We start from the raw sequence: 16859 nt of genomic DNA, 5'->3' as shown, positions 1-16859 counted from the left end.
CATATTAAAAAGAAGAGACATTACTTTGCCAACAAAGGTCCATCTAGTCAAAGCTATGGTTCTTCCGATAGTCATGTATGGATGTGAGAGTTAGACCATAAAGAAAGCTGAGTGCTAAATAATTGATGCTTTTGAACTGTGGTGTTGGAGAAGACTGTTGAGAGTCCCTTAGAATGCAAGGAGATCAAGCCAGTCCATCCTAAAGGAAATAAGTCCTGAATATTCATTGAAAGGACTGATGCTGAAGCTGAAACTCCAATACTTTGGCTACCTGATGCAAAGAACTGACTCATTGGAAAAGACCCTGATGCTGGGAAAGATTGAAGGCGGGAGGAGAAGGGGACGACAGAGGGTGAGATGGTTGGATAGCATCACTGACCTGATAGGCGTGAGTTTGAGTAGGCTCCAGGAGTTGGTGAAGGACAGGGAAGCCTGGTGTGCTGCAGTCCATGGGGTTGCAAAGAGTTGGACATGACTGAGTGACTGAACTGAACTGATATTAATGTTAATCCCAGGCTACTAACTATTATCTCTCACCCCACCTTGTTTCCCCTTTGGTAACTATAAAGTTTGTTTTTGGAATCTGTGAGTCTGTTTCTGTTTTGTAAATAAGTTCATTTATATAATTAAAAAATATATAAAAATACCACTTTCTCTATCCATGCCTCTGTGGACATTTAGGTTGATACTATGTCTTGGATATTCTAAAATAGTGTTGCTATGAACATTGTAGTGTCCGTATCTTTTCAAATTATGGTTTTTCTCTGGATATATGTACAGGAAGGGATTACTAGGTCATGCGATGTTTCTATTTTTACTATTTTAAGGAGTTCCATACTGTTCACCATAGAGGCTGTGACAATTCACATTCTCACAAATAGTGTACAAGGTTTCTCTCTTCTCCACAGCCTCTCCAGCATTTATTATTTGTAGATTTTTTGAGGATGGCTGTTCTAACCAGTGTGAGGTAATACTTCATTGTAGTTTTCATTTGCAATTCTCTAATTATTAGTGATGTTGAGCATCTTTTTATGTGCTTTTGGCACTCTGTATGCCTTCCTTTGGACTTCCCAAGTGGCTAAGTGGTTAGAATCTGCCTGCCAATGTGGGAGATGCAGGAGATGTGGGTTCAGTCCCTGGGCATAGAAGATCCCTTGGAGAAGGAAGTGGCAACCCTTTCCAGTATTCTTGCCTAGATAATCCCATGGAAAAAAGAGCCTGGCAGGCTACAATTCACGAGGCTGCAAAGAGTTGGATACAACTGAGTGACTGAGAATGCAGCATGCAGGCCTTCCTTTGAGAAACGTGTATTTAGATCTTTTGCTAATTTTTTGATTGAGTTGCTGTTGTTTTTTTTTTTTTTTCTCTAATTTTATTTTATTTTTAAACTTTACATAATTGTATTAGTTTTGCCAAATATCAAAATGAATCCGCCACAGGTATACATGTGTTCCCCATCCCGAACCCTCCTCCCTCCTCCCTCCCCATACCATCCCTCTGGGCCGTCCCAGTACACCAGCCCCAAGCATCCAGCATCATGCATCGAACCTGGACTGGCAACTCGTTTCTTACATGATATTTTACATGTTTCATTGCCATTCTCCCAAATCTTCCCACCCTCTCCCTCTCCCACAGAGTCCATAAGACTGTTCTATACATCAGTGTCTCTTTTGCTGTCTCGTACACCGGGTTATTGTTACCATCTTTCTAAATTCCATATATATGCGTTAGTATACTGTATTTATGTTTTTCCTTCTGGCTTACTTCACTCTGTATAATAGGCTTGCTGTTGTTTTTTTTGACACTGATTTGCTTGCATATTTTAGATATGAATCCTTTGACAACCGCTTCATTGGCAAGTATTTTCTCCCATTCCATGGCTTGTCTTTTTGTTTTGTTTATAGTTTTCTCTGCTGTGCAAATGCTTTTAGTAAAATTAGGTCCTATTTGTTTATTTTTGCTTTTATTTTCATTAATCTAGTAGGTGAATAGGAAAGCTACTTCTGCAATTTATGTCTGAGTGTTCTGCCTATATTTTCCTCTAAGAGTTTTGTAGTGTCCAGCCTTATATTTGGGTTTTTGAACCATTTTTACTTTATTTTTGTGTTAGAGAGTGTTCCAAACTAGTTCTTTTACATGTAGCTTTACAGTATTCCCAGAACCACTTATGAAGAGACTGTCTTTTCTCTACTGTATATTCTTGCCTCCTTTGTCATAGATTACTTGGCCTTATTTGTGTGGATTTATTTCTGGGCTTTAGATCTGGTTCCACTGGTCTAAATTTAAGTTTTTGTGTAGTACTGTACTGTTTTGATTACTGTAGCTTTGTATTATAGTCTGAAGTCAAGGAGCCTGATACTTCCATCTTCACTTATCTTTGTCAGGATTGGTTTGGTTCTTCAGAGTCTTTTCTGTTTCCTTATAACTTAAATATTTTTTTACTCTAGTTTTGTGAAAAATGTCATTGGTCATTTGATAGGGATTGCTAAGAATCTGTAGATTGCCTTTTGACATATAACATTAGTAATGGGTGTACAAAATAATATTTCAATATTTGTATATATTGCAAAATACCACAGTAAGTCTAGTTAACATTTGTCAAAATTCATAGTGACAATTTTTTTCTTTTGTAAGAACTTTTAAGATCTGTTCTTTAGCAACTTTCAAATATATAATAGAATGTTATTAAGTATGATCACCACATTGTTTGTGCTGTCCCATGACTTATTTATTTAATAACTGGAAGTTTTCACCTTTTGACCCCCTTCATTAATTTTGCTCACTCTCTATCACCTGCCACTACCATATTCAGTTCAGTCGCTCAGTCATGTCTGACTCTTTGCCGACCCCATGAATCGCAGCACGCCAGGCCTCCCTGTCCATCACCAACTTCTGGAGTTCACTCAGACTCATGGCCATCAAGTCAGTGATGCCATCCAGCATCTCATCCTCTGTCGTCCCCTGCTCGTCCTGCCCCCAATCCCTCCCAGCCTCAGAGTCTTTTCCAATGAGTCAACTCTTCGCATGAGGTGGCCAAAGTACTGGAGTTTCAGCTTTAGCATCATTCCTTCCAAAGAAATCCCAGGGCTGATCTCCTTCAGAATGGACTGGTTGGATCTCCTTGCAGTCCAAGGGACTCTCAAGAGTCTTCTCCAACACCACAGTTCAAAAGCATCAATTCTTCGGCGCTCAGCCTTCTTCACAGTCCAACTCTCACATCCATACACGACCACAGGAAAAACCATAGCCTTGAGTCCTCTAGTCAAGGCTAGATGGACCTTTGCTGGCAAAGTAATGTCTCTGCTTTTGAATATGCTATCTAGGTTGGACATAACTTTCCTTCCAAGGAGTAAGCGTCTTTTAATTTCATGGCTGCAGTCACCATCTGCAGTGATTTTGACATTAGCAATCACTATTCTGTTTTTTATATCTATAAACTTGACTATTTGTTGTTGTTGCTGATTCCACATACATGTGTGATCATAAGATATTTATCTTTGACTTAGTTCACTTAACTTAATGTCCTCAAGGTCTGTTCATGTTGTCACAAATGGCAGGATTGCCTTCTTTCTCATTGGTAATTTATATTAAATATCCCATTATATATATATGTGTGTGTGTGTGTGTACACATATATACACACATATATATAGTGTGGTGAGATATATCTATATCTATCTATCACAGTCAAGAATGAAAGATAAGGTATTCCCTACAGTAACAATATAAGCATTGTACTCTGAATATTTTTCCTAGCCTTCCTCAAATGGATCCATGTTCTTTCCATAGAGTAACTAGTGAAGGAAAATACCACACCATTTTAAATTTCTTAAATTTTGGCTTTGCAAGCTGATAAATGGAGAGCTGAACCAAGTCTACCTTGGAAAAATACTTTACCCTGCAATTAGTTCCTAGTTCATAAGCGTGGAGTAGGAATTGATATCTCAGCATCTGAGAGAGTCTTCTTGTTGGTTTTCTGACCCTGGAGTAAGTAGGAGCTGTTCTAGACCATGTGGAAGCCCTTGGTCTTCCCACTTTGAAGAAGAGTCATAAAAACTTTTGTTTTTGAGGAGACTCACAGAGGTTAATAGTACTATCAAAAATTAGAAAGATTCAGGATGAAAATTTTGATTACATTCCTGTTTAACTCTACAGGTGCAGAATGATACAGAATCATAGATTTAATGGTATAGTGACTAAAGTCACAGCTCCTGATCTAGATGTGGTCTGCTTAGTGTGTGTTAGGACAGCCACGAGTAAGGTGATCTCTAGCTGTTAATCACTTCTAATTTGTGAAAATTTCCAAAACACAATCTCATGCATAAAAATTTTCATATACATAATAGTTACATGCATAGCACACATATTTCATAATGCTAAAATGAGATATGTGTGAACATGATCCAGTTCGAAACAAAATGTTGCGTGAACCCCTGGAGCATCCTTTGTGATTTTCTCCCATAGCAATCTCTTCTCTTGGTATGAGAGATAACAACTACCCTGACATTACTGTTAGCACTCCCATTGATTTTCTTTTACCAGTAAGTTTACCAACTATGTTTCATTCCTGTTTTGAACTCATATAAATGGAACCATGCAGCAGCATTTTAACCTAAAAATATCTGTTTAAAAGATTTGACTTTGGTGTCTGTAGTTACTTAAAATTTTAAAAAATTCTGTAGTATCTGTTTTATGAATAAGACTTTTTTTTCCTCTGCTTTTCTGTACTTCCTCTCTCTTCTTTTCAAACTGAACAACAATGTGAAAACATCAGATAATATCTTCTGAACAATAGTTTTTTTTCCTAAAGAAGTTCTCTTGATAATTTTTGCAAGGCAGGTCTGTTGGCAACAAATTTGTTTGTCTGAGAAAGTCATTATTTTACTTTCAAGTTGGAGGATAATAGTATTGGGTTTAGAAGTTCAACATGATAATTTTTTTTATCACCTTTTAAATATTTCACTCCACTCTTTTCTTGATTGCATGGTTTCTAATCATATTTCCTCTGAAATTCAGAGTGGTTTATGCATTTTGAATCCTAGGTCCTTGTCAAATTGATATTTTGAGCTTATTTCTCTCATTCTATGTGCTGTTTTTTTAGCTTCTTCATGATGTCTTTGGGAGGATGTCTTATTTTGAGCAGTGTGGAAAGTTGAGGAACCTGACACTTTCTGATTAATAAGGAAATCCTCTCTATTAAGTATAGCATCTTAATTGACTTATTTTTTTTTTGAAATATAAAACAATCATAATTTTGATAATTATATTTTTATTACAGTGTTGCAATGTACTTTTATTACAAAGTTTCAATTGCCCATTGGGTAACTGAAGATCAGCTATTAGTATACATATATCCCCTCCTTCTTGAGCCTCCATCCCACCAGCGCCCCATACCACCCCTCTAGGTCATCACAGAGCACCGAGCTGAGTTCCCTGTGTTATACAACAGGTTCCAACTAGCTATCTGTTTCATACATGTCGGTGAACCAATGCTTATTTCTTGATTCTTCCCACCCCTCCTTCCCCCACTGTGTCCACATGTCCATTCTCTACATCTGAGTCTCTATTCCTACCCCGAAAATAGTCACATCTGCACCATCTTTCCAGATTTCATGTCCAACTCTTTACAGCCCTATGGACTATATATATATATATGCACTAATATATAGTATTTGTATTTTTCTTTCTGACTTACTTCACTGTGTATGACAGCCTTTAGGTCCATCCACATCACTACAAATGACCCGTTTTTTTCTCCTTTGCATGGATGAGTAATATTCCATTGTATATATGCATCACAACTTCTTCATCCATTCATCTGTCAATGGACATTTAGGTTGCTTCTGTTTCCTGGCTATTGTAAATAGTGCTACAATGGATATTGGGGTACATGGGTTTTTTTGAATTATGGTTTTCTCAGTATATATGCCCAGTAGTGGAATTTCTTGCAATACCTGCCGTCTTATTTGGGATTCTCTTACCTCGGACGTGGGGTATCTCTTCATGGCTGCTCCAGCAAAGCACAGTCGCTGCTCCTTACCTTGGACGAGATTGCCCCTCCTGACCTTGAATGTGGAGTAGCTCCTCTCAGCCCTCCTGCATTGGCGCAGCCGCCTGTAAGAGAAACCCAAGTGAGATGGTTGCGAGAGGGCATCAGAGGGCAGACACACTGAAACCACAATCACAGAAAACTAGCCAGTCTGTTCATATGGACCACAGCCTTGTCTAACTCAATGAAACTAAGCCATGCCATGTGGGGCCACCCAAGATGGACGGGTCATGGTGGAGAGGTATGATAGAATGTGGTCCACTGGAGAAGGGAATGGCAAACCACTTCAGTATTCTTGCCTTGAGAACCTCATGAACAGTATGAAAAGGCAAAATGATAGGATACTGAAGGAGGAACTCTCCAGGTTAGTAAGTGCCCAATATGCTACAGGAGATCAGTGGAGAAATAACTCCAGAAAGAATGAAGGGATGAAGCCAAAGCAAAACAATACCCAGTTGTGGATGTGATTGGTGATACAATCAAGGTCCAATGCTGTAAAGAGCAATATTGCATAGGAACCTGGAATGTTAGGTTCATGAATCAAGGCAAATTGGAAGTGGTCAAACAGGAGATGGCAAGAGTGAATGTCGACATTCTAGGAATCAGCGAACTAAAATGGACTGGAATGGGTGAATTTAACTCAGATGACCATTATTTCTACTACTGCGGGCAGGAATCCTTTAGAAGAAATGAAGTAGCCATCATGGTCAACCAAAGAGTCCAAAATGCAGCATACTTTGCTGGGACAATCAGCACATAAGAGGCAAATGTTGAATAAGAGGGAAAAAAGTTTAAATACATGAAATTTGATGCAATAACTTTATCTACTAATGGAAATATCTGACAAACTGAAGTTATTAGGGACTTGAACAAGGAAGGCAGGAACAGCATGTACAGAAAGAGAAGGCCCCTGTTTAGGATTGATATCTAAAATTATGACTGTGCATCAGAAGTTGGGTCCCTCAGTATGTATAAACATACTGGGAAGTGGAAAGAGTCTGTAGCAGGGAGAGCATCTTAAATAAATGATACCAACAATTATGAAGGTGGAATACTACAAAAAAAGACAATATTTTTCCTTGAGAAGTCCACACCTTAATGTGAAGCTCACAAATATATAGTGTTATAAAGCACTTAGAATCTAAGTCAGGCAGAGTTAGGGTAGCTAAGGTGCTTTTCATAGTATATGGGGGAAATACGTTTTTTTTTTTTTTAAACCTTCATTTGATATATAAACTACACACAACTGTACAAAATTCTCTTCTTTGTTGCTTCAGTGATTATTGATGTTAACTGATGTTTTGTCCTCAAAGAATTAAAAGGTTCCTGAAATTATGTTATACCAATACAGAATTTCACTAGAATTTCACTCCATGGGTTTTGATGCTGGGTATTTGGGTGCAGGGCTTCCCTGGGGGCTTAGATGGTAAAGCATCTGCCTGCAATGTGGGAGACCTGGGTTCAATCCCTGGGGCAGGAAGATCCCCTGGAGAAGAAAATGGCAACCCACTTCAGTACTCTTGCCTGGAAAATCCCATGGACAGAGGAGGCTGATAGGTTACAGTCTCTGGTGTTGCAAAGAGTCAGACACAACTGAATGACTTAACCCAACCCATTTGGGATTAAACCTTAACCACATTCCTTACTAACTGTGTGAATTTGAGTAAGAAACCTGATCATCTTCAGTTTTCTACATTAGGTATCAGTAGTACCTATGGCATAGTGTTCATGTAATGATAAGGTCTCTAGTAAAGAATAAATAAGGTGTCTAATATATCCCAAGCTCAATAACATTTATGTTTTTGCCTCTGAATTATTCCAGAATAATTTAATTCCATGTAATTTTAATGTTTCATGAACTTTATTGCAGTTAAATTACTTGAAAACTAGTAAATACAGAATATCAAATTTATTAAAACATTTGGAATAAATGCATTGTCAATAAAGGTGTTAATCATGATACTAATTTATTGTCAGTGATTTAAAGAAAACTACTTACATGCATCTTCACAAATACAGTATTTCTGAAGATGCATGAATCACTAGTCAATCACGAAAATAGTTTGTAAAAGCATTGAACTGAGAATCAGGCTATCTAGCTGGTGGTCCCAGGTTTGAATTTTAAAACTTTAATTAAGAAGCTATTGCATATTGGTACTGCTACTGTCCACAGAGTCACAAAAAGTCAGATGAGACTGAATGACCAATACTTTCACTTCTCAAAGCACTTTTACTTCTACTAACTCATTGAATCCTCCAAATAGTATTGCTAGAGAAGGTCTTTCACAGCTGAAAAACAGAGATACAAAGCATGACTATTTCTAACCTTATTTGAACCAATATTTGCTTTTGTTTACATGCAGTTATAGCACTTCACCCATTGCACGTAGAAGTCCACTTGTATGAGCTGTGTAGCTATGCACTGGGGGGTTTTTAAGGGTGTTTTGTCTTTACTAGGCCTGATTTTTCTAACTTGTGAAAGAAATATGTTGAAATCTCATGATGCCAAGTGATTTAATTACACATTAATTTTTCGACTTTCTTCTAAATAGGAAGCACCCTTGGCTCCAGCCTACAATGTAGGGTGTCCTTGTCCTAGAGCAGGTTGAGGTTTGGTGAATCTGAATTTCCAAGACTCTGAACTATTGAGAGAAGTTGAGAGAAATATTGAAATATTGAGAGAAATATTGAGAGAACAGCATGACCTTCATCACCATCCACAGTGAAATGACCCAGCATAGGATGGTTGTGCTGAATATGAGCATCTGGTCCATTAATACAGGAATTTAAGGTCAGATTATGTGATGGAGACTGGAGGTGTCTGATGGTAGCTTCCTCCTGATCGCACTGACAAAACCTGAGAAACCTCAGGGCTCTATGAAGGTGGTGATGGTTCCAGTCTCTGAAAGGAGCCTCTCAGATCCATAGCTTGGCCTGGCAGACCTACCTGGAGAGACAACAATCCTCTCAGACGTGTGGGACTCTTTCAGTGTGGGAGCACTGACCAGGGTCAAGAGGTCCTGGGAAGTGTGGGGTAGTTACCTTGGGACCTTCATGCAAACACACACACAGGTGTGCACACATGCACACACAGACACAGACACACAGACAGACAGACACACACACAGCCACACACACACACACAAACCTGAGGAGACAGGTGCACAGCTGTATTGATCAGTCAGTGACTCTGATAATTGTTGTTGTTCTTGAGCAGTATCCTCAATTTGTGTGCATAAGACATAAACAAAAAAGTATATTATCAACTTAGGTATATATAAATAGCTCACTATTCTGCATCCAAGATCCAAATTGAATATTCACTCTTTAAAAAGGTAAAAATCATGTTATATGTCAATTATATATGAATACAATTAGAGGACAAGGTAAAATAAACATGTTGCAGAGAAATTACTTCATAGATCAAAATTTAACATGTTTATCATAAATAAAAATTTTGTAATTTTTTCAATTTAAAAAATATCCTTGAAACAAATTTTCCTAAGAAGTTTGGATAAAGTTTAATACTGAGAACTATATACATAAAATATTTCACACTGATAAAATCATATATTGTACTATACTATATTGTATTTCTATGTTTCATTGTACTATTCTATTACTATATTTGTTAAGTGAGCGAGTGTACATTACAGAGATTATTAGCTCTGCAAATACACTATTTTGTCTTTAAGCTTCAACAGAGCTTTCTTCACGTCCTTGTTCCTCAGGGCGTAGACCACAGGGTTCAGAAGGGGTGTCATCACAGTGTAGAAAACAGCCACAATGCTGTCCATAGCCTCCTTGGAGCCTGGTCTCAGGTAAATGAAAACACAGGGAACAAAGAAGCAAAGAACCACAGTGCAGTGGGAGGCACAGGTCTGGAAGGCTCTCCATCTTCCCTCTGAGGTGCGGATCTTCAGGATGGAATGGACGATGGATACGTAGGACAGCACTATCAGGAGAAAGCAGCCTGAGGCCACCACCCCAATGTTGACAAAGATCACCATCTCCACGGTGGACGTGTCTGCACAGGCCAGTTTGAGGATGGGTGGTGCATCGCAGAAGTAATGCTGGATCTGGTTGGGTCCACAGAAGGGCAAACGGAACGTCAGTGTGGTCTGGACAGTAGAGTGAAGAGAGCCACTGAGCCACGTGGTTGTGGCCAGGATGGCGCAAGTCCTCCCACTCATCATGCTGGCATACCTGAGCGGGTAACTGATGGCCAGGAAACGGTCATAGGACATGACGGTGTAGAGGAAGCACTCGGTGCTGCCCAGGAAGTGGAAAGAGTAGAGCTGGGCCACACAGCCAGGAAAGGAGACAGGACTGCCTTCTGGGGACACCAGGGTCATCAGCATTTTGGGCACAGTGACCGTGGAAAACCACATGTCAATGAAGGACAGGTTGGTTAGGAAGTAGTACATGGGGGTGTGCAGGTGGGGATCCACTGTGATCACCAGAAGGATGAGAAGGTTCCCCACCACAGTGAGGACATAGATCACCAGGAAGATTCCAAAGAGAAATGTGTCCAGCTCTGGTGCATGGGGAAGGCCCGTGAGGATGAACGTTGTCACTAGGCTCATATTTGTCATTTCTCCAGGCTTTTGATCTCTCTTTCTCTCTATGGGAATATCAAGAGCATCCAACATTTAATTGAGAACTGAGAACCTATTCTCTATATAGAAATTGCATTATACATGGTAGATAATTCTAAAATTATACTCCGCTTTATTACAAAACTTCTTTGTTTTTTCTTTTTTTTAAAATATAAATTTATTTATTTTAATTGGAGGTTAATTACTTTACAATAATTTTATTTTTTAATTGGGTGTTAATTACAATGTTGTGATCGTTTCTGCATGGAATACCTTCATTATCATCCTCTGTGTCTCTCTCTCTTTCTCTCTCACACACACACAAATTGAGATATATATATATATATATATACATATGCAGATGAAAGTACAAGAAATCCATTGCATGTATTTATTAATGCATCATTGTTTTTGTTGTTCAGTCACTAAGTCATGTCTGACTCTTTGTGACCCCATGAACTGCAGCACACGAAGCTTCCCTGTCCTTCACCATCTCCCAGAGTGTGCTCAAACTCATGCCCATTGAGTCAATGATGCTGTCCAACCATCTCATCTTCTGTCATCCCCTTCTCCTCCTGCCCTCAATCTTTGTCAGCATCAGGGTCTCTTCCAATGAGTTAGCTCTTTGCATCAGGTGGCCAGAGTACTGAGGCTTCAATTTCAGCATCACTCCTTCTAGTAAATATCACAAATTTAGTAGCATGCTGCTGCTGCTGCTGCTAAGTCGCTTCAGTTGTGTCCAACTCTGTGCGACCCCATAGACAGTAGCCCACCAGGCTCCCCCATCCCTGGGATTCCCCAGGCAAGAACACTGGAGTGGGTTGCCATTTCTTTCTCCAATGCATGAAAGTGAGAAGTGAAAGTGAAGTCGCTCAGTCGTGTCCAACTCTTAGTGACCCCATGGACTGCAGCCTACCAGGCTCCTCTGTCCATGGGATTTTCCAGGCAAGAGTACTGGAGTGGGGTGCCATTGCCTTCTCCGTTTAGTAGCATAAAACAATTCAAATTTACTGTCTTACAGTTTTTTGAGTAAGTTCAGAGCAGGTTAAGAATCTAAACTCCATCCAGAATCCCTACAACCTCCCATATGACCCAGAAAATGGCAACACTCACAACACTGCTGGCCTCATGCTTGTCTTCTTTTAGATAGTTTTTCATGAGGCCCTGAGAACATAAACTTCATATGTGTTATCCCAACCACAGTCCCTGGGTAGGGACTGGTTTCTAATATAATGATACATATTACTATCTTAAATATATATGTATTCTTTAATGTTGGCTTTGTTAGCGATGACATTTCCCAGCACCGCCCCCATCTTCCACTCCTCATAAATCCAGGTGATACTCCCAGAAGAGAAGATAATTCTGTTAAGTATTTGATTCTTATTTAAAGTTACTACCTGTTACAAGAAAGAGAGAGCCAACATAAGAGAAAAGAGCATATGCCAGCTTGAAGTCAAGAAAAGTTGGAATTGTGTACAATGGAAAGTGAGGCAGAAATGATGTTTGTAACAATGCAATACTGTTGAGGTCAGGGTTATTATGAATTATTTTTTGAGGGAAGACTCACCAAGATAGGAGAATTGGGGATATCTACTCTTAGCAAAGCCTATACAAAATGGATCTGATCTGCAGACAATGTGATTTAAGCTACATTAAAGCTATATTTTTCATATAAGAGAATAAATAATGGAGTCAGAGTTAACCCTATATATGTATAGACAGATATCAGAACTCAAAAAATGGAACAAATGTATCTCTAAAGTTTCTCCTATACCAGGGGGATCCCATCATCAGGATAAATCACAATCAGGTTAGATAACGTATGAAAATTTTCATCAGGTGAATTGCAAGGTAGCCTGAGACCTGAGGCAGGAATATCATTGAGAGGTATGTGTTTGACTTGTCTGTCCATGCAATAGCAACTTAGTTGCTATTCATAGGTCCTTATTACTATTTCATACATACATCTATGTATTTATGTTGTGAACAATGCAGGGCTTAGTGGCACCAACTTCTCACTCAGCCCCTGCACAGTCAAAAATCCATATAAAACTTTGACTTCCCAGAAACTTAATGACCAATAATCTACCACTAACCTTCCCTTACTGATGGCATAGCAATAAATTAACAAATATTTTGTATGTTATATGTACCATATGCTATACTTGTATAATAAACTAAAGAAAAGAAAATGCTATAAAGAAAATTATAAGAAAATACCCTTATTGTACTGTATTTATGGATATTGCAAGTTTATGTCAACTGTTTACAAAGGGAATCACCTGTTTTAGCACTATTTTAATGTTGTCATTTTAGGATGGAAGACACTGTAGGTGTTACTCATATCACTAATATTAGACATCAAAATGAAAAGATAAGTGAAAAAGAAATTCACATTTATTTACAGCTATAACAATTCATGCATTGATAATGAAGATGTAGTTAAATGATTGCCTCAAGGTAGCCTAGTTCATACACTAATGAATGAATTGTTAGAAAACTCCTATGCGATACAGTATTACAGCTATATTCATTGTACAATATTAACAACATTGTTACTTAAAAAAAAAACCATATATCTGTGATGATAGGCTAATGTAGTTTCTTCCATTATGATGAAGGGAGGCATTCTGTATGGGAATGTAACTCTTTGAAAGTAAAGTTGTAAAATGGCACAAAAGCTAACACAATATTAGTTTTATGTTAAATGTCACTCATCTTTGCCTCTTTAAGGATATACTAGTATCTCCATATGTTTTACGTATTCATGACATACCTAACAGTTTCTTAATTTTTTTGATATTTCTAGGCTATGATTTCTAGGTGATTTTTTTCAAATTGTTGCAATCTCTAAGAACTTTCCAATATATTTATTCAAAAACTCTGTAAATGGATGAGTGTTCAAACTTGTTTTATTCAAGGTTCAACCATATGTGTGTGTGTGTGTGTATACATATATGAGAGAGACTTGATGACTACATTTAGATGGAAGTCTAACAATCCCCAAGTAACTTAACTCTGAATAAGTTTAAGAAGGGAAACAAGAGGAAATAAGAGAAATACACCTTTCTAAGAACTCACCTTCTAGTATGTGATTCATTTCAGTATAAAACTGATCTGTGCTTTTGGTTGTTGTTGTTTATACCAAAATCTTACTTCCTACATGCTATGTTGAGATACTTGTTTGCAGGTTACAACTAAAGGAACACACGCTCCTGCAATTGCTCAGTGAGAAGAGTGCTTGATTTCTGTTCAAGAACCCCACTAGTTTAAATGCAGAGAATGGGAACTAACACAGCTGGATGGGTAGGAGATTATCTTGATTTAGTGTCTCAAGGGATAGGATTACTCTTGAGTCTTCAGGTTCCCTTGATAAGCAGAGGAACAACAGAAAGATTAATAAAAGGTTTTTAATAATCATGCATATTTCTCCTATGTGCTGGTTACTTGAATCATCTTGAGAAGAGTTCATGTCTTTCAGAAACTAATATTTATACCTAAGAAGAAAGAAGGATCCAGTTACCCATCCCCTCAAAGGGGATGCAGGTAGACTTGTAACTGCTTTCTCTGAACTTAAAATGGTCCAGAAATTATAACTCTCATCACCTGCTGCCATTCTCCATCTCACTTTCTCTCTTCCACCATCTTCTTCAGGTGGCTTAAAACATCTACATTTCCAAAGATTTTTTATTATTTAAAATTTTAGAGAGACTTTTCCTATAGAAATACCTAAAGATAATTATTTCCAAGTTGATAACAATAATAAGATTTTATTGCTGACACATGTTTTATGGTGGCATGACAACTAAAAGCCAACAGAATATCCCTAAGGAGGAATGGGTGAACAAAATATGCTACATTATAAAATATCAAGCAGCTATATAAAAGATTGTAACAACAGCAGTTAACTTTGTAGGGTTTTCATGAGATATTTTCATGGGGGCATATATGATGCACATAGTGTAGATAACATTGTGCCATTTTTGTAAAGAAAACAATGACAGTTTATATATTATAAAAGTATTGATAAAGGAGCAGAAAATATAATTATTAAACTAATCTGGGGTTGAGGGGTGGGAGTGAAGGAAAACTAAAAAAAATGCAAAAATAATAATATAGCATATATGATATAATGTAATTGTATTTAAATTATATACATTATCATATGCATAAGGAAACCAGAAAATATAAGAATTAGATATTGATTTACTGATTGAAGAGTGGCCCATAATATAATTTTTAAGTGAAAGAAAGAAGGGTAAACAAAATTTTATGTGTCAGCTAAAGCATACCATTATACTTTCTCATACACACTCACACGTAACAACCCAGAAAAGCCAAAGAACCAAACTTGTAAAAGGAATAGGAAACTGGTAGAATTATTGCAAAATCATGCCAATGAATATCTGGTGAGGGTCCACTGCTATCTCCATGCAGTTTAGCCCCACAGAGGGTCACCACAAACGTAAACCTCCTAAAGCATGGCTGGCATGAAGTCAGTCCTGCCTTTCAAAACCAGATGTTGCCAGTGCTATCACTGCATCATCCAAATTCATTCTCCCTTATATGTGCTTGTTATTGTTGCTTGCTTCTGATCCAAAGTCAAGGTTGATAAATTCTGTTGTTCAAGGCTAGATCCCATACCCATGTTCTGTATTTGCTATGAAAGTGAAAGTCACTCAGTCATGTCCGACTCTTTGCTACCCTATGGACTATACAGCCCATGGAATTCTCCAGGCCAGAACACTTGAGTGGGTAGCCAGTCCATTCTCCAGGGGATCTTCCCAGCCCAGGGATCGAATCCAGGTCTCCCACATTGCAGGCAGATTCTTTACCAGCTGAGCAACCAGGGAAGCCCAGGAATACTGGAGTGGGGAGCCATTCCCTTCTACAGGGGATCTTCCCACCCAGGAATCAAACCGGGGTCTCCTGCACTGCAGGCGGATTCTTTACCAGCTGAGCTACATGAATGGGAAACTATCTGGTATTTTGGCTTCTATAGCAGAAAGCAGTGCCACATACACAGAGAGTATAGAAGATACACAGCCAAAATATATGAATAAGCAAATACATCAATAACAATCCATGACAGTTCACCACAAAGATCACATACAAGTTGTAAACATACTACCCCTTGGATTTATACACACACAATATCAGCACCTAAAACAACGCAAGTTAATTCCTCATGTCACTCCTCTCAGAGAAAATGTCATGCTAATATATCACCGTTTATTTCATACAGATCAAATCTGGAGTCTCAAAAAATGTATAGATGCATTTTGTCCATAAATCACAAAACGTGACACATGGATAAAATAATAAAGTTATCATGAACCTGTCTTATATGTGACAATGGAGTGAATGGAGGGGAGAAAATTAAAACACAAAAATAAATATACACTGAAACAATGCAGAAAACACATGGAGAAGGTTGGATACTGATTTCCCAAATGGTTAGGAGGTAACAGCTAATATTCATGACACTCTCTTCTTCAACATTTTATTATCAGGAAATTCAACATGCCAGTGTTGCCAAAAAGATGAATCAAACCATTATTTCTGCAACACACAAACATGTTTGAGCTCACTAAATTAGGTTACAGTCATTTGCTATTAATTTTTCCTTCTGGATATAGTCAAATGCAGAGGCATCCCATGGAGTTACCTAGATTCACTGTCTGGATTGGGCTTCCCCAGTGGCTTAGTGGTAAAGAATTCCCCTCCATGCAGGAGATGCAGGAGATACAGGTTCAATCCCTAGGCCAGGAAGATCCCTTGGCAGAGGAATGGAAACCCATTCCAGTATGCTTGCCTGGAGAATTCTTTGGACAGAAGAGCCTGGTGGGCTACAGTCCACAGGGTCGCAAAGAGTTGGAAATGACTGAAGCAACTGAGCACAGCACTGCACTGAGTAAGGAAGAGGGCAAAGTACAAAATTACTGCCTATGCATTAGTACAGTATCAGCATGTTGTTCAGTAGAGGGATAAAAGCCAGTCATTCTACAATTTTGTGTTCATATGACAGGCCAGATAAGTCTTATTATACATTATGCCAAGAAAGTCTCTCCATATGAAAATAGGAAGGCATGTTTTCCCTTCTATGTCAGGACCTCATTGAGATTATTTGAACTATTTATTTAGTGCTTCAAGAATAAAATGAAATAAAAGAAACTTGAGGATAAATAAGAAGTTTGTAGTTAACGTAA

At 38.2% G+C, this 16859-nt stretch overlaps 1 protein-coding gene across 1 annotated transcript; it reads right to left on the bottom strand.

Moving 5' to 3' along the window:
* Positions 1-9711: 9711 nt before the first annotated feature.
* On the bottom strand, positions 9712-10644 carry LOC147342382 (olfactory receptor 10G4-like). Its single transcript, XM_086385487.1, has one exon. The coding sequence runs from the start codon at positions 10642-10644 to the stop codon at positions 9712-9714; it is 933 nt and encodes a 310-aa protein (XP_086241613.1).
* Between the last annotated feature and the right edge of the window lie 6215 nt (positions 10645-16859).

The sequence above is a fragment of the Bos grunniens genome, chromosome 29 (assembly GCF_055505025.1).
Source record: "Bos grunniens cultivar Pamir isolate PY7600 chromosome 29, Bosgru_T2T1.0, whole genome shotgun sequence".
In the NCBI taxonomy this organism is placed as follows: domain Eukaryota; kingdom Metazoa; phylum Chordata; class Mammalia; order Artiodactyla; family Bovidae; genus Bos; species Bos grunniens.
The sequence above is the reverse complement of the archived record's forward strand: the minus strand, read 5'-3'. Positions and strand labels throughout refer to the sequence as shown.

Coding starts and splice junctions, on each gene's coding strand:
- LOC147342382 (XM_086385487.1), bottom strand. CDS start 10,644: ATGACAAATATGAGCCTAGTGACAACGTTCATCCTCACGGGCCTTCCC.